Genomic DNA, 16,312 nt, shown 5'->3' on the forward strand with positions numbered 1-16,312 from the left:
AGGAGTTGGCCCGAGAGTAAAGGTCAAAGCAACGACCACATAGCGAACAGCTCCAACTTTGGTGTATGTCACTTTTTAGAGAGACTTGGCTTACTGGCAGCACAAACACAATGCGCTACATGCAACGGCCACATTCCTCCGTATCTGCATGCTAGCACACGCGTAGCACACCGTCCGCAAGCATGGCTAACGAATGTAAGGTATCCGGGTTCGCAGTGGCAGGAGCAAAACCCAACTTTTTACTAGCATTCTTGCACTCGTTTCCCTTGCTTTGCGGAAGACGGAATCGATTTCGTGGTGATTTTGGCGCATTTCCGCTCAGTCTCGCAAAAATGCTATCCTTCCTGTAACTCCCCGTGAGAAGTCAATGGGCCGAGGTTCAGGAGCGGTGTCGCCGACGTAGAAGCTACCACATACAGAGTTAGTAATCCTCGTAGTACAATCTTTGAACGTTTCTCCCACACGATTGGATTCTTTGTCGACGACTAGTCGTCCTAACAAAGTCAACTGTGGCAGCTATCATTCTACTACCGAGGCGACTGGCACAAAGCCCTTGCTTAGTTCTAATCAGATTGCTTAGAGACAGTGGCACGGGGTCACGCCACTACGCCCACAGTACGCTGAGCGGACAGGCTTTCGTACAGGTATGATTGAACAGTGACGAACAGTCCACAAGACGCAACTCAGGATTTTATCTACCTCTGTCTGGTTGTCCTCACTACAGAAAATGGACGAGTTAGAAGAGTCGCAGTTCTTGAACAGGCTATGAACAAAAGGGGCGGCCTTTCTCCTTAGTCGTCATGCACGTTTATCCAATCGATGTATCGCAGAAGCACATGAAACCTGCTATCCTAGATGCTCGTTCTCGACTTTTCTTAAGCGCGAAACTTCTTCTTCAGCAATGCCTGGCTGTGGCCCGTGATGGGGGGCGCACGCTAGACACAGCCGCGTTCGGTTGAATAGTACGTATGTATGTATATATATATATATATATACAATACATGCGTGTGGCTCTGCGCATCTCTTCCCGTTCACAGAGATAATGCCGTGCAGTTTGGGGGACTTTCTTCGGGGCGGTATGGTGTGTGGCACCTGGTCAGGTGCGTGTGCCATAGTTGCAGCCGAAATAAGAATTGAGCCTTTCCGCCGTTCCAATCTAAGGAGCAGGCTCCTCGATTTCGGCTCCGGTTTTCGACACACCGAAGGAGCAATACAGTCGCCGGCATGTCACGGAGAATGCGGTTGAAATTCGTCATGTTCGCACGTGGCGCTGGCTACCATGCTTCGGTTCCTCTTAGGAACCTTTACTCATCGATGCAAGAGATTCGAATCCCAATAAGGGGACTGTATGCCTGGTTCTCTTGTGTGCGATAGGGAAAGCCATGCAGCAAACGAGATGAATCAACTGCATTGAAGACAGCTTTATGTTGTGAACGAACTGGGAATGTTGCAACGGCGGAGAGACTACGGCAGCCATAAGAGTCTCTGCGCCGCTCTGTTGCAACACCTAAGGACTCGAGACATCTGAATTCTTACTTGGGGAGAGCTGCATTCTGTCTCAGTACTGATTCTCTCTAAATGATCTTTCATCGCCTGCAGATGTGGAAGGAGATTTGTTCGCAGGGTTGACCTACCCTCAGGGCACTCAGAGACATTCACAACCACCTGCAGGGCCTAAGGACACAAGCAGAACCGTCATTAGTGCTCATCAGCTTACGGCCACACGGGCCGGTACACAGCGCGCCTCTTCTACCCTGGCAAAAGTTAAGGATTCCCGTCCATACAATTGTATGGGGGTAGACGTGTTGATTGGGCACCCTATGTTCGCCGTTGAAACGGCTTTAGCGTTTCTGAAACTACCACAGTGCTGGTGGTCTCAAGACAGATATTCACACACTCATCCCTCGTGCGTCTCTCATTCTGTGATAATGATACAGTCCCGCGAGGCGTCTACCGTGCTGACGCCGATACACGAGAGTTGACAATTAACTCTTTTGGTCGTGTGCCGATAGCTAGAGACGCGTTGTGCTAGGAATGTCGAAGCCAACCAAACTTCTGCACGCAGCTTCCCCGTCCAGGGTCTGCGAAGAATCAGCCTATTTCGTGTATTTTTTTAATATGAGCACAAAATATATGCCTTGCCACCTTCTGAAAAGCCATGCTATACAATCTTTGATGGGTGGTCCGCACAGACGCCTCGGCTCCATATATGTTTTGCTTACCTGCGCAAGGCTGGAAGGATCCGTTTCTAAGAAGCAGAGAGCGGTCACCAGAGGAAGAAGACAAGATGCGCATTGCTGTTTGCCTTGTGCTGGAAGGCATAACGCGCTAAGAAGAGCCACTGCCTGTCTCCGGCACGAATCAAATACAGCCACATCCGTCTCGGAATTCTCCGCGCTTTTATGAGGGAAAAGGGCTCGGGTGAAGTACTCCTGACGAGAAAAAGGAGGAACATCACACTAGTGCACATATTCTGGCCTTTTGCGCTTACCAATGTGGGAGCGAGCGTTGCGAGGAGGGTGAGTAGTGTTAGAGTACCCACTGCCGGACATGATTTAGCTGAAATCATACGTTGTAAAATGCTCGACCAAAGAACAACGGCACACGTTTTCCGTATAGCGGCAGCGACGTCATCATTGCTGAAGAATGTGCGAGGACATGAAGAGCAGACCGGTTTTTGAATTGTAGCATAGTGATGAAGGCAGTCGTTATACAGCCTTCCATCCTCTCCACTGTAAGGCGCGGGGCGGTCAACAACAGTGTCAAGAAGAGGAGCATGCATATGAGACAATACCGCCGATGCTCAATGAAATTCAGTATAGGAGGCTTTGCATACCGAGTCAAACAACCTGCCCCTTGCATCATTCACATACTGGCTGATTCCACGACTGCTCGAGCACAAGCATTTTCATTAGAACGATGGCATGACAGGGAGGATAAACACCGTCAGCTGGCGCAGAGATACCCCGGATGCGACGGCGCATGAGTCCTACCTTCTGCTCTTTCGCCTCCTCTTTACCTTGCAGGGCCTGGATCAAAAGAAAGCCTTGCCCGGTTGTGAGGCGATCCGGGACTGTTCGTGGTTGCAAAGGCCACACCCAATCTCGACACTCTGCTGGCGTTTCGTTTGGAGTGCAGATTGACCCCGAAGCATCGCCGGAGGCATGTACCAGAGGGAACCTCTTTTCAAGCATGGCACTCAGGAAGTTCCCCACGAAAAGAACAAGACCCTTTTCGACCAAAGACTGCCGAATACCCTCATCCTTGCACAGCGCTACGAGAAAGTCGAGAACGGCTTCAAGATTATTTTTCCTGGTCCTCTGAGGCAGCGCTTCAGAATCCGTATAGAGCCCTATGTACGTTGTGTGGTCCCTACACCCATCGGCTCGTGTACACTGTTTGCCCTGGATCGGCGGAATGGCACTGGAATCTGGAGCAAAAGTGCCGAAAAACAGGGAAATGAGACCTCCATGAGGCAGCTTCACTAGTTCGCTCAAAGCCTCCGGGCAGTTCGCTTCAACGGTGGCCACGAGTCTCAAGGTTGAAATGCGAGCCTCAATATCGCCTTCCGACGAACGATATGACGAAGCCGTGGAAGTAGATGGCCCTAGGCACTGATGCCGCTGGCAGGTTACGAGAGCATCCTTCAGATCAGTCGATTCCTGACACAAAAGCTCGCCGTCGGTACATACTCGAATCGCAGAAGTCTACGTCGCGACAGCGGCACCGAACCCATTACCATTGATTTCCGAAAGGCAACACCAGGTTACAACCGAGTGCCTATTTTAAATTGTCTCGAGACATGGTGGCTGAATCAGGCCATTTCGTGCTGAATATCTAAGATACTTGAGGAAAGCGGGGTGCCCTGTATCCCGCAAATATGGTCACATACGGATTCTATATGGGAGTAGAAACGAAACAGAACAGCTGGGAAAGACGGATTGTTTTTCATGACTCTAGTGATCCTATTTTCTCCTGCGTTTTCTGTAAAGAGATTGTCATGTATCTGCCCTGGAATTATCATCGCCGGCTTTAGCCCGTGCTCTGAGGCTGTTCGTCGCCCTGCTGGTTCAAAAAAGCGGCAAGAGGGCAACTGTGTTTGTTGGCGCGTACCTGGACGTTCGATTGCTACATCTTAACACAGAGAATGTGCATGTGTGGACGCTGGTTCATGCTGGGCCGACCATGTAAGTTCTGCGTCACGCATTGTTGAGAACATGGTCGGTGTCATAACGGAGAAGACAACTTTCTCACCTGCTGTCTGCGGAATGGACACGCTGGTGTCGGTGTGTAGGCGTCAGCGATGATGGAAACCTGTTTGTTCACTTGCTGCATACGGGCAGGCGCGTTTTCGCTTTCAATTATCTCAGCTTCTTCGCTTGCTACCAATCCTCTATTCTGAGTACCCGACGTCTGTTCTGGTACTATGGCTGTCTCCTTAAGACGAAGGCTGTCATCGGGATAGGTTGTGCCCCCACTAGAAGAACACTTATGTGCTTGAGCCCGTTCTAGGGCAACTGCTGGCAATGCCTCTGTCTGAGAAACACCGGCTGCATTGTTTCTCGCGTCTTGATCCTCTTCCAAATTACGCAATTCCATCAGCTGCATGACTGGAAATGTCTTCCACAGCTTGCCCGTTCTAGCCCTCAGTTCACCTTCCGCTGCCACCCACACTTGGTGCAGCGGGTGTTTCATCCTCAGCAGACGCCATGACTTGGTAATATGCTTAGTGCCAGCTGTGGCGTACGTAGTTTCCGCGAGTGGTCTCACTGCTGAGGGTGCAAGTAGAACCGCCGCTTGCTGTTCTTTTCTGTCGTTCCTTTCGTTCCTGTACCTGCCCCGTTCTGCTTGCTCCCCTCCATCCCCTGGAAATTCCTCCGCCTTTTTCGGACCGTAATAACGAATAACCCGGTGTTGAATTCCAGTGTTTTTACTTCCGATCAACTGAACCGCAGAAAAGCTGTCATCGGCGAAGTATTTACCTCTCCATTTCGTGTCTTTTCTCCTCATTTGAGCCGCCGATAGTTCCTGAGCGGTACCTACCATTGGACCGGCTCCTTCAGTAGGTGCTTTCTCCTGATTATTAAGGATCGTCATCTCTGCCAAGGGAAACGGTTTCCGAGATTGCTCGCACTCAGCCTCCCCCAATATCTCCTCCTCTTCAGCGACCCATTCTCGATGAAGACTTGTCTTCGGATGGGGGGGTCCCCAACCGTCACTACTTCGCTTGTCGCCATGCGTCTGCTGATCTGGTGTCTGTGACTGTTGCCTCTGCAACAGCTTGTCGTGGACACACTCCAAAACCCAGTACCTCGAGGTGTGCGTCTTGCGATGGGTTCCTGCCCTTATTGGAACCTGGATCTCCAGAGATACCCACTGACGCTGAACACATCTCTTTACTCTCAACCGGCTCCATGTGGCGTCTTGTTTGCCAGTGTATGGCTTTACAACCTCTATGTCGACAGGCGGAGAAGCTTGGCTGCCAGCAGCATATTTGTCTGTTGCTTCATCTTGTTCCTGTGCCGTATCTTTGGCCGTGCGTATGACTGGGGCACAGTATTTCGACGAAGTTTTGGAAGAGGACGCCAGTTCCTTTTGAAACATCGCCAGACGAACAGGAAGCGAATTTTCTTCTGGAATTACACGTTTGACCAGCTCCATCATGATACCGCTAGAAAAAAGAAAATTTGCACCTTCGCAGAGACACAGCAACCATCAACAGGTCGACTCCAAACAGCTACTGCAAAGTCATAGTCACCCGGGCACCACTCTATACAGCACAATTTGATACAAAGGTCTCTGAAGATGTCCACCAAGGTTAGAAGCTCCGGCAGAGTGTAGATAGCCACAGTGTATACATATCTGTAGGCGTACAAGTCATGGATATATAGTTCTGGTTATACCGTATACACTTGGTTTTATGGGCGTGAGCTACTGTTGGGGTGGGCAAAGCCCCGTTTCCCGTGTGTTTATTGCCTCGGCTCCCTTGAGCATTTTTATTGTGGCGGCCAATTGCTGAGGTACCCAATACGTACCATCTTTGCTAGTCGCCACCATCCGTGCAAAATCTGTGACCGCACAGAGGAGACCGGAATCTTGACAGCAGAACAAAGGGCGCAGGGTCCTGACCATGGGAATCAGTTCTCCGCATTCCTTTAGGCGCGCTCTCACAGCCTCGTGTGTAGCGAACTGGGCCAAGACAGCGATGCAGCTCCGTGTTAAAGACAGGTTCTCGAGTTGTACAGCGCGGAGAAGGGCAGGTACGATGCCTGCCAGGGAAGAGAAAACAATTCTCTATTCGGGACAACAAGGTGAACAATCTGGGTAGCAGGTCACAGGATGAAGAAGCCTATACGGGAGAGATGTGAGTCCTGGCTGCCGGTGCACATAGCTCACTTCAGCTTTTTGCCCTTTGAAAAGGAAAACAGATTACAGGAAAGGAAGTGAGGGATGAAAAGGCGACGCACGATTGCTCAGTTTTGAAACATATACTTCTCAACCTTTCTATGTCAACATATTCTGACCCAGGCCCCGACTACGAAACAACTACGTGGCCCTCGCCACACACAAACGTTTTCATGGCAGCCCCCCCCAACAGACTCGCCACAAACCAGTGGGTGTCAATCACTGAACATTTGAGCTTCAGGAAAAGCTGTGCCATCCGTTGCTTTTGTTCTAAATCTCTGCTCTATCTGTAGGGGAATTGAGCGACAGCACCTCGGCTATTTTGATCTGTTGACCCCATGTAATGCGTTCCGGAAAGCATAACACGGTGGTGGTAGATTGCTGCTGTACGGACACCATGGGTGTTTCCATTGCTAAGCGGACTGCCCAGCAACGCGCCCGGACGAAGGCATGGTTGTCCAGTTCGATATTCCTGTTATACTTACAAACGCATATACTCCTGCCAAAAAGAGAGAGGGGCTCGCTGAGCTATCTGTTGCACCGCGTTCTGCGGCGGTTGATGTTATCTCACGATCAATTTGGGTCTAGAACGCATTTCCACGGAGCCTAAGACTACCGAAACCCCCTTTTTCCTATGGCCCAGCCACCTCAGTGCATGAAATGCCCTGGCTGAAATGTGTACCTCAATCAAAGCGGGAGGGACACAGACGGATAGTCGATGACATTCAGCTTCAAGGTAGATTGGTAAATTTGAGAGGTAGTTAATGATGCTGAGTGTCCTTCCTTCTCGGCGCACCTGCTTCGTGAGCTGCAATGCAATTTCGAGGCACGCGGAAGAGGATAAGGAGCTGCTCCAACACTTTTGCCTTCAATAGATCGTCATCTTTGCCGAGTTGCCGACCGAGGCTGCCAAAGAACATCTGGCCAAATGCGTTTTCCACTGTTGAAGGTGGACGCGATAATACCTCGAGATTTACGACCCCCAGACGGGGTCTCGTCGAGTTAAACATCTTGTAGTTCGAATGTCACATAGCGAATGTACGTCCTCTCCCCACAATAGAACGTACTGTGTCGCTGTTTACTAGCGGTTCAGAAAAAGTTTGAGTTTATTGTTAGCTATTCCCCTTTCAAAGCGTAGAAGCAGTTCAGTGCAGTGCTGCAGGCGGCGCAGCCCCGTGTGTCCAGCGAAACAGATGAGCATTTGTGCCAGTCCTAAAGACCGCACATATTCTTGTCGGCGAAGACGGCGAAATCAGCAAATGCATGTGCGCACGAATCAACGCTCCGCTGGTATTTGGGCTGCCACGGTTTACAGCCCAGACCCACCCGGCCAGCCCCACCTGGCCAGCCCCGCCAGGCCGAAAACAGCATGACCTGTGTCCCACGTGTTTTTCACCTTGCATTATCCGTCATTTCCCTCCACCGATTGCTGGTGTTTCTCCACGTTGCCAGTTTCGGGCGTGGCGCTATCAACGTTGACGTGCAAGGACCTCATCACGGAACTGGCAGATCAGATTGGGGGGCACCCGAATACGGGAAGCTGCTGACTCGCGGTCATTGAACTCTTTTCGCGAAGCTCGAAAACAAGACCTAAGTTGGCAATTTTTGGCCTGTGCTAAAGAATGTACTTTCTGCAAGTGTGGCTTTGAATCCACTCTAACCGACTTTGTACAAGCCCGAGTGAGCATGCGGGCGGATCTGTACTGGAAACTCTTTGAATGTTTTACCTTCTGGCAGCAACTTGCTCACGGGAAAGTAGTGCCTACCCCGGCAAACAAATGCGACAGCAAAACGAAGTCTACCGGCAGCGGCGTGACGAGATGCCATAGCTTATTGTTTTTGCCTCACAGAAGCCAGTGCCCCACCTCCAGGCTTGAATGATACACACCTTTCAAACAAGGGGTGCGCCGTGGCACTCGGGACTCTCCGTTCTGGCAGCAGACATTGTCGTAGCAGCAGGTGTAATCCGCTTTGAACCCCTTCAGCGCGAACCAACACAGCTTCCCTCCTATTCTTTCCCGCCTCTACGGGCACCTGCTTCTCCCAATATCGCAGAGGCGTGGTGGCTAACGGTATTCCGCTTGCAATTTACTCTCGGGAAGTGCTAACATACTGGTGTGGCGTATCGGCACCGATGGCCAGGGTTCCAGCGAAGAATGCTCCTGTACACGACACACAAGGGAGCGTCTCTAAGGTTTTTGCCCGCTAATAGTCACAGTGCAACCGGTAGAAAATTCCATGCCAGTAAATCAGCAACCGCGCCGGAGACAGTATCTGCCGTGAGCTAGATGCCGTGTAGCCACCCAGGCGTGCTTTCTGGTGGGTCAGAGAGCTTTCCATAGGCAACTACAGGTGTACGTCTGTGTCAGTTTGCACGAGGGTGCGTCCGCGTATATCCTCTGGGAATGATGCAGAATCAGCGTTTCGGCAAGTGCCTGCACGCTTTCAGACCGCGAAAACCAACCATATTGAATGCCAAGAATTGGCAGTACGGAAACGGAAACACAGTTTCAGTGTCATCCGGAAGATAAAAGGCCAGCATCACACTGTGTCTCTGCAAAAAAAATAGAGAAGACTTATAACCTCAAGGGTACAGCAACACAATCTCAGTGTGGACCAGAATGCTGCACGTCTAAACATACGCGTTATGTACCATTCGTGCCGTTTCACAAAGGCGAGGATGAATACCCCTAATTTGAACGAATCTCTTGTGTCCTATGAGACACGTCCTTTACTGTGCAGCTATAGTCGATGAATATTATGGAAGGAACCACTCTAGGTAGCGTGTGCGCTCTATGCCTATCGACAATGTCGACGATGAACGTCGGCAACGCATGCAACACTGCGTAGGGGAGCGCGTTGATTCAGAGAAGGACGTTCGATCCATCACGGCACAGCATACGCTGGGCCATACATGGCTGTCCTCCGGTTGAATTATTTCTAACTGCCTCGGACTGCCACCATCGAATGCTTGGCTGTCGAATCTACTGAACCGCCGATCGAGCTAACACACGTTTACTCTACGAACCAAAATATTTTTGGTTTCCACCCTGTCACCTGTTGTTCCTTGGCAACCAGGCACCGAATAACAGGCAATGACCCCGATCTCCTCGATCCGTTGACATAGCACTGACTGACAATTTAAGCCATTGTGCCATCCTAGTGTCACTACGGCAGCTTCCGTGCAATCACGGTGTCCAATAAGTGGAAGTTAAATAACACCGATTCAGGTTGGAATGCACCCAGTAAGAGCAGTTCCTACAAACTTAATGGATGTCAACAGATCCTAATACACCGAGACGGGTGTTTGTGTCACCACTGTAGTATTCCGGCTGCTCCAGCTCGTGAGTCGCCGTTGGAATGCAGAACTCACGTGCCAACACAGCCAATTTAAGGCACACTGAATGTGGGCTCTGCGTCGGTAACTACCAGCGTTTCTAGAGTAGTGATTTCTAGTGCTCAGCTGGGTGTATAGCATTTCTGAAGCCTCTTCATAGATTCCAGAATGCCTTAGTGTGGTCCAGAGTGTTTAATCGGAGCCGACGCGCTCGTGCTTACGTTCGTATGTCTTACGGACGAACCGGAAAGCACGAAAGATCATGAGATAGATCAGTTCAAGGAGACCTGGCTCTGCGATAGCCTGTGACTGACGTGCAGCATGTAGAAAAGTTCCGGCGCATCTTCGGAGAACCCTGCAGATGCCTCCGGTGGCTAACCTCATTCCGAAAGTTTCGCAATATTGGATTCCATCGTTCACTGGATCTACAGAATAGTCATTCAACGTCATTGGCCGGCAGACCGGGAGTATTTTGTTTGTGTTGGAACTTCATGGCTCGACAGTGACCGGTCTCGAGGGCGGCTGGAATCCTATCGGACAAGTATTCAATTTACAAGCCTGAAAATGCGGTGAATGGTGGACGGAAATAAATTGTGAGGCTCCGTCGACAGCATCGATGGGTCAACCGGGTCCCTGTAGGGCTAGGAGGCGGGCCGTCTGGTGATCAGTGAGCCACCCACAGTCGTGGTGCGCTCCAAGGATCGATCATCAGCTTTTTGGCTCCGGTAACCGTCCACCGCGGGCTTGCGACAGAATTTTTTGCCCGTCAAGCGGGGCTGCGTGTTCCCAAGCTCACACCGACACACGTACTGCCAGGTTCCTGCTGGTAGCTAGCTTCCGCAGGTAAGAATCCCGTTTGCCAAGCGGCAGGTGCACGCTGCACTCCAAAGGGCAGGTAACAGCCACAGCGAGAGTACATGGATGACGGAGAATCTGTTGTTTACAGCCACAGCTTCCTCGGGAAGCAGCTCACCCAGAGAGAGTAAAACCGAGTCTGCCATTTTGCTTTATTTCAATCGTTGCCTCCCTTAGTTTGTTCCCCCCAGAGTCAGGCTTTCTCGTGGAGGAGGCCGTAGCTCTTTTGAATCTGTAGAGCTCCGTTTTCTTCGATTCCCATTCAAATGTTTCCCAGCCTGATCGTTGTAGCGTGCTGCAGCAAGCATCTCTATTACCACCCAAGCACCACCTTGAATTTTGCACGGTGACGCTTTCTGCAGTCTACCGTCTCTGATGTTTTCCGCTTTCATCACTCCCAAAGTAGCGGCTGAAAGCGCAATTTTCCCTGGTGGTGAGTAGGCGGAGTACCAGGTTTCTGCTTCGGTGTACACGCCATGAATGCATGGCGAGTACCGCTGCTGACCCTACTGGGGCAGGCAGTTATCCTTAGCGCTACTGCGCTGACATCAAGTTTTGTACAGCAAGGTAAGGTTCTGCAGGATACAGAACACTGCATTGCTTATGCTGCAAATCGTAGCTCATTGTTGGAGCCGTACGGATAGTAGCCGTATTTACGAGTCTCCTCCTTGGTGTTTGCTTACGTAGTCTTTCGCTGAAAGAACACACCGATTTGCTTGTTTCCTCCCGGTTTTTGTCATTTATGATGACCAATCCGGGAAATTAGCTATGGACCGAGATGATACGCGTTTTGGCTTGAGTGTGCTGTGGCTGTTCGTGCAGCTCATGCTCCCTGTGGCTCGAAGCTGGATGCAGTAATAGTGCTAGACAGCGGTGGCAGCCTCGGAGCCACCAATTGGGGGAAAATTACGCAATTGGTTTCAGACGTCATTGGCAACCTGGATATCGGTCCTGAAACGGCACATGTGAGCGCCATTTCATTCGGACAGTCCGCTCGCGTTCACTGGGATCTTAACGATGACCGTGCTCATAACCGTCAGTACGCACAGGATGCGTTTTCTGGCATGCAGTGGATGAACTCGGTGACAAATACTCCCTCGGCGCTGGACACAGCCGTGAAAGTTTTCCAAGAATCGGCGCGTTCTAATGATGAAAGTGTCGGTAGACTACTCGTCGTCGCTACAGATGGATGTGCGAACTACTACGACAGATTTTCCTTCAACAGTTTGTCTGAGCATTTCGAGAGCGTTTTCAACAAGCTTGAAAATCTTCGTAACCTGCACAGGCTGGTCATTGGCTTGGGGAACAAGGTTTGTCGCGGCGAGGTTGAACGCATCGCTGGCTGCGACCCTCAGAATGGAACCGCTCCTTGTCGTAACGCGAAGTTTGTCGACTTTGACAAGACAGCGGGACAGATTTTAGGGTATGTGAAAGAGGCGTGCGGGCATAACATCGAGGCACAACACCCTGAGTCAGCAGAGGGTGGTACAGATGTGACACCACCGGCAGTTGAGACTCCTGATTCTGTCACATCTGACGAGTCCGGGGGAGGACAGCAACACAGACCGGAAAGACCCTCTGAGCAATCTCCGTCTTCTTCTGATAACGTAGCGGGAGATGAGGTGAAGGATCATGGGCAGACATGCAAAATGAAGAAAGTCGATGCTGTCGCGGTTCTTGATAGCTCAATGAGTGTTGGTCCCGAGCATTGGAAGGAACTGTTAAAGTTAACAAAGCATTTAGGTGAGACGTTGGATAGCCGAGCAGGTCACAGCCGATTCGGTCTACTGAGTTATAGCGATGCTGTCACTGTGCATAGAAAACTGGAAGACAGTCCTTTTGATGCGGCTCACTTGGAGAAGGAGCTAGGAGAAGTCCCATTCATGAATGGCAACACATTCACTCCGAAAGCCCTCGATTCTGCATACGAAATCTTCAAAGAGACTATACATGAAGAGTCGCAGGGTGCCGAGGACTCGGAGCATAAACGCGTTTTGGTGCTAGCAACGGATGGCTGTGCCGATATTTATGGCAAGGAACACGGGAGCCTAGAAAAACACTACCGTGTTGCCATTGGCAATCTGGATAAAGTTCCGCGTTTGCATACAGTGGTAGTGGGTATAGGAAAGCATATATGTGTCGATGAGCTTCGTTACATCGCCGGCTGTGACCCGCATAACTTGGCTGCTCCGTGCCCAAATCTCCTTCTGACATCTTGGGATGCTCTGGAAAAAGATTTCAAGCGGCTGGACAAAGACGTGTGCGAAGAAATAACTTTGGAAGAGAAGGAAGACCAGGAAATGTCACCAGTAGTGCCACAACCACCTGAGGTCTCTAACACGACGTGTACCAAAGGTAGAGTGGATGCAGTGGCGGTCCTTGATGGATCGGGAAGTATTAGCAAGAGTGACTGGAAGAAGACCCGTGAAATTGCTAAATTATTTGCTGGCGCCTTGAATATTGGTGAGGATCAAAGTCACATGAGTGTGGTGCGTTTTTCCACTACCGCACGGGCAGACTGGACTCTCGTACAGCCGGTCTCATGGACAGAAAAGCAGTTAATTGATCGCATCTCCCGGTTGCCTCAACCGTATGGAGGTACGAATACCCCAGCAGCTCTAGAACAAGTATATGAAACGTTTGCCAGTACCATGAAGTCCCGAGATGAACACGAGTCTGAACATGTCCATCGCCTTTTGCTTCTTGCCACGGATGGTTGCGTAAACCAGTGGAACCGGTTTAAGTTCCGAACGCCTGAGGCTCATTTGCATAATGCCCTGGAACGAATATCCAGGCTTAAAAACGTTCACCTCAGAGTCCTCGGAATTGGCAATAACATTTGCCACTCAGAGATCCGGCTCATCGCCGGCTGCAACCCTCACGGGACGGACCCTTGTCCGAACGCAAAGTTCACGGACTTCAATTCCGTCTTAGAAGAGCTTCCGCAGTACCTTGAAGAAATATGTGAGGAGGTAGAGACTGGCGTCGCACCTCCTGGAAGCAGCCCCGAAGAAGTGCACCCGCCAGGGGGGCAGCCTGAAGGTGTTCCTCCGGCTGAAGAAGAAGCGGGTGGCCTTCGTCCGCCCACAGAAGAGAGCGGGGGGGAAGGACACCCACCAACGGGGGAGCTCCCAGAAGTGCAGCCTCCCATGCCAGAGGAACCAGGAGTGGAGACACCCGGAGCTGGCCCAACAACAGAGGAGCTTCCACCGACAGAGGAGGAAGGGGGTGAGATCGAGCCACCGACTGAAGAAGAAGGAGGCGGGCTCCATCCGCCCACAGAAGAGAGCGAGGGGGAAGGACACCCACCAACTGGAGAGCTCCCAGAAGTGCAGCCTCCGATGCCAGAGGAACCAGGAGTGGAGACACCCGGAGCTGGCCCAACAACAGAGGAGCTTCCACCGACAGAGGAGGAAGGGGGTGAGATCGAGCCACCGACTGAAGAAGAAGGAGGCGGGCTCCGTCCGCCCACAGAAGAGAGCGAGGGGGAAGGACACCCACCAACGGGGGAGCTCCCAGAAGTGCACCCTCCCATGCCAGAGGAACCAGGAGTGGAGACACCCGGAGCTGGCCCAACAACAGAGGAGCTTCCACCGACAGAGGAGGAAGGGGGTGAGGTCGAGCCACCGACTGAAGAAGAAGGAGGCGGGCTCCATCCGCCCACAGAAGAGAGCGAGGGGGAAGGACACCCACCAACTGGAGAGCTCCCAGAAGTGCAGCCTCCGATGCCAGAGGAACCAGGAGTGGAGACACCCGGAGCTGGCCCAACAACAGAGGAGCTTCCACCGACAGAGGAGGAAGGGGGTGAGATCGAGCCACCGACTGAAGAAGAAGGAGGCGGGCTCCGTCCGCCCACAGAAGAGAGCGAGGGGGAAGGACACCCACCAACGGGGGAGCTCCCAGAAGTGCAGCCTCCCATGCCAGAGGAACCAGGAGTGGAGACACCCGGCGCTGGCCCAACAACAGAGGAGCTTCCGCCGATCGAAGAACTTCCGCCGACTGATGAAGACGTGGGCGAGATCGAACCACCAAGAGAGGAAGAAGGAGGCGAGCTCGAGCCACCTACAGAGGAAGATGAGGGGGAGGGACCCCCGCCAACGGAGGAGCTTCCTGAAGAGCACCCTCCTATGACAGAGGATCCAGGAGCGGAAACACCTGGTGCTGGACCATCAACGGAGGACATAGCTCCTCCGGAATCAGAAGTTCCACCGGGTGAAGGCGGTTTCATGCCTCCCTCTGGTGGAGGCCAGGAAGGAACGGAATCCGTTCCTCCTGCAGAAGAAAGCACTCCCTCTGAGACTAAGCCTTTTCCGGAGATCCCAGGGAAGCATCCTGGAGCCCCCAGCGAGGAGAAGGAGGAGGAAGGAGGCACGCCCATTGCTGCAATCGCCGGAGGTAGGAGAGTCGTTGTTTCGTTTGTCCGTGTTCATCACAGGTACTCGTGTTCCGATATGTGTGTTCTGATAAAAATACGCAGATGACTCCCATCATCATAATACAAGATGGTCGAATGATTTCTGGCGAAATGTGTCTTCCCCACTTGATTGTTCCTCCCGATCAGTCCCCTTTGTTGGAGTTCTACGGTGTGCTTGTTTTGTTATCCGGTGTTTCCGCCGGGGGAAGTCGAGGTTCTATCATGTCATTGCTCGCACATTGAAAACCGCGCGAACGCTGCCCCAGCAGTGTCTCATTTGATTCATTATCTCCTCGCGAAACTACCAAGTTTCCTGGAGACAAACCAAAAATACAGGCAAACCCTTTGCTACACTTCTGTGCCTGCAGGTGTTATTGGAGGCATCCTGCTGCTTGGAGCCGCCGGCGCAGGAACGTATGCGCTTGTCGGAGGAGGGTAAGGCCTGCTCGTTGCCTGCAGAATAAATACATGTATATATATATATATAAAAACCGATGGTGATTCACCCTGCAAATAAGTCACTCCTTCCTTGCTCCTGGCAGTCTCCTCCCGTGACGGCATCAAGCTGTGTTGTTTTTCCACTTTTGTTGGATACGTACTACTGGCCACCAGAAACGTGGGAGCAGTTCCCGTTTCAGTGTGACGATGGTAACAGGGCAGTACTGCATTGCAGTCGTGCCATTCTCATATGTCACTAGTTTCAGCGAACCACGTTGGGGCTCCTTGCTGCCACCAGGTTCACTTTAGACACGAACACATGTGTGGCGGACACACACACAAATGGCGCTAAATACAGAAACTAAAGATGCCAATATAGATCGCATGTCACTCCAAATGCCCATTGTGTATCCAAGAAGCCTCAGCAGCCATATAGAACACGGAAAAGGATGAACCCTGTCTTTTTCGTTGCTCATTCTCAGCGGAGCGGCGGCAGCGGCGTCTGCTGATGGCGCGGAAGCGGTTGACCAAGGTGAAGGAGAGGAATCTTTAGAGGACCGTGAAGTTGGCATTGATATTGACGATGATATGTTCGCTGTCGACGAGATGTAAACTGGTGATTTTCTTCAAAGAGCTCCCGTATGTGTAAAAGAAAAAGCTGGAAATGTCTTCAGTCGCCAGTGACTCTTTGCAAAAACCTGGTGCCCTTCACAAAAGCACGGTGCATGTGACATGACGAACTTGTATATCATAATCCCACGGAGCAGTAGAAGCGAGGCCTAGCGTCAAAATTAGAAGAGGCTACGTGACAACATGGGCTGTAGTGGATGTTGTCTAACTTATGATCTTTTTTGCAAAGGGAT

General features: G+C 51.5%; 2 protein-coding genes across 2 annotated transcripts; one reads left to right on the top strand and one right to left on the bottom strand.

The window, feature by feature from the left end:
• Positions 1-2,096: 2,096 nt before the first annotated feature.
• On the bottom strand, positions 2,097-6,132 carry NCLIV_027110 (hypothetical protein; the record flags this gene model as incomplete). Its single annotated transcript, XM_003882906.1, has 4 exons — positions 2,097-2,429; positions 2,874-3,691; positions 4,275-5,671; positions 6,032-6,132. The coding sequence occupies 4 exons, from the start codon at positions 6,130-6,132 to the stop codon at positions 2,097-2,099; spliced, it is 2,649 nt and encodes an 882-aa protein (XP_003882955.1).
• A 4,840-nt stretch (positions 6,133-10,972) lies between these two features.
• NCLIV_0271 (von Willebrand factor type A domain-containing protein) lies at positions 10,973-16,061 on the top strand (the record flags this gene model as incomplete). Its single annotated transcript, XM_003882907.1, has 5 exons — positions 10,973-11,030; positions 11,420-13,060; positions 13,448-14,992; positions 15,380-15,446; positions 15,932-16,061. The coding sequence occupies 5 exons, from the start codon at positions 10,973-10,975 to the stop codon at positions 16,059-16,061; spliced, it is 3,441 nt and encodes a 1,146-aa protein (XP_003882956.1).
• Positions 16,062-16,312: the final 251 nt, after the last annotated feature.

This window comes from Neospora caninum, chromosome VIIb, assembly GCF_000208865.1.
Source record: "Neospora caninum Liverpool complete genome, chromosome VIIb".
Taxonomy (NCBI): Eukaryota; Apicomplexa; class Conoidasida; order Eucoccidiorida; family Sarcocystidae; genus Neospora; species Neospora caninum.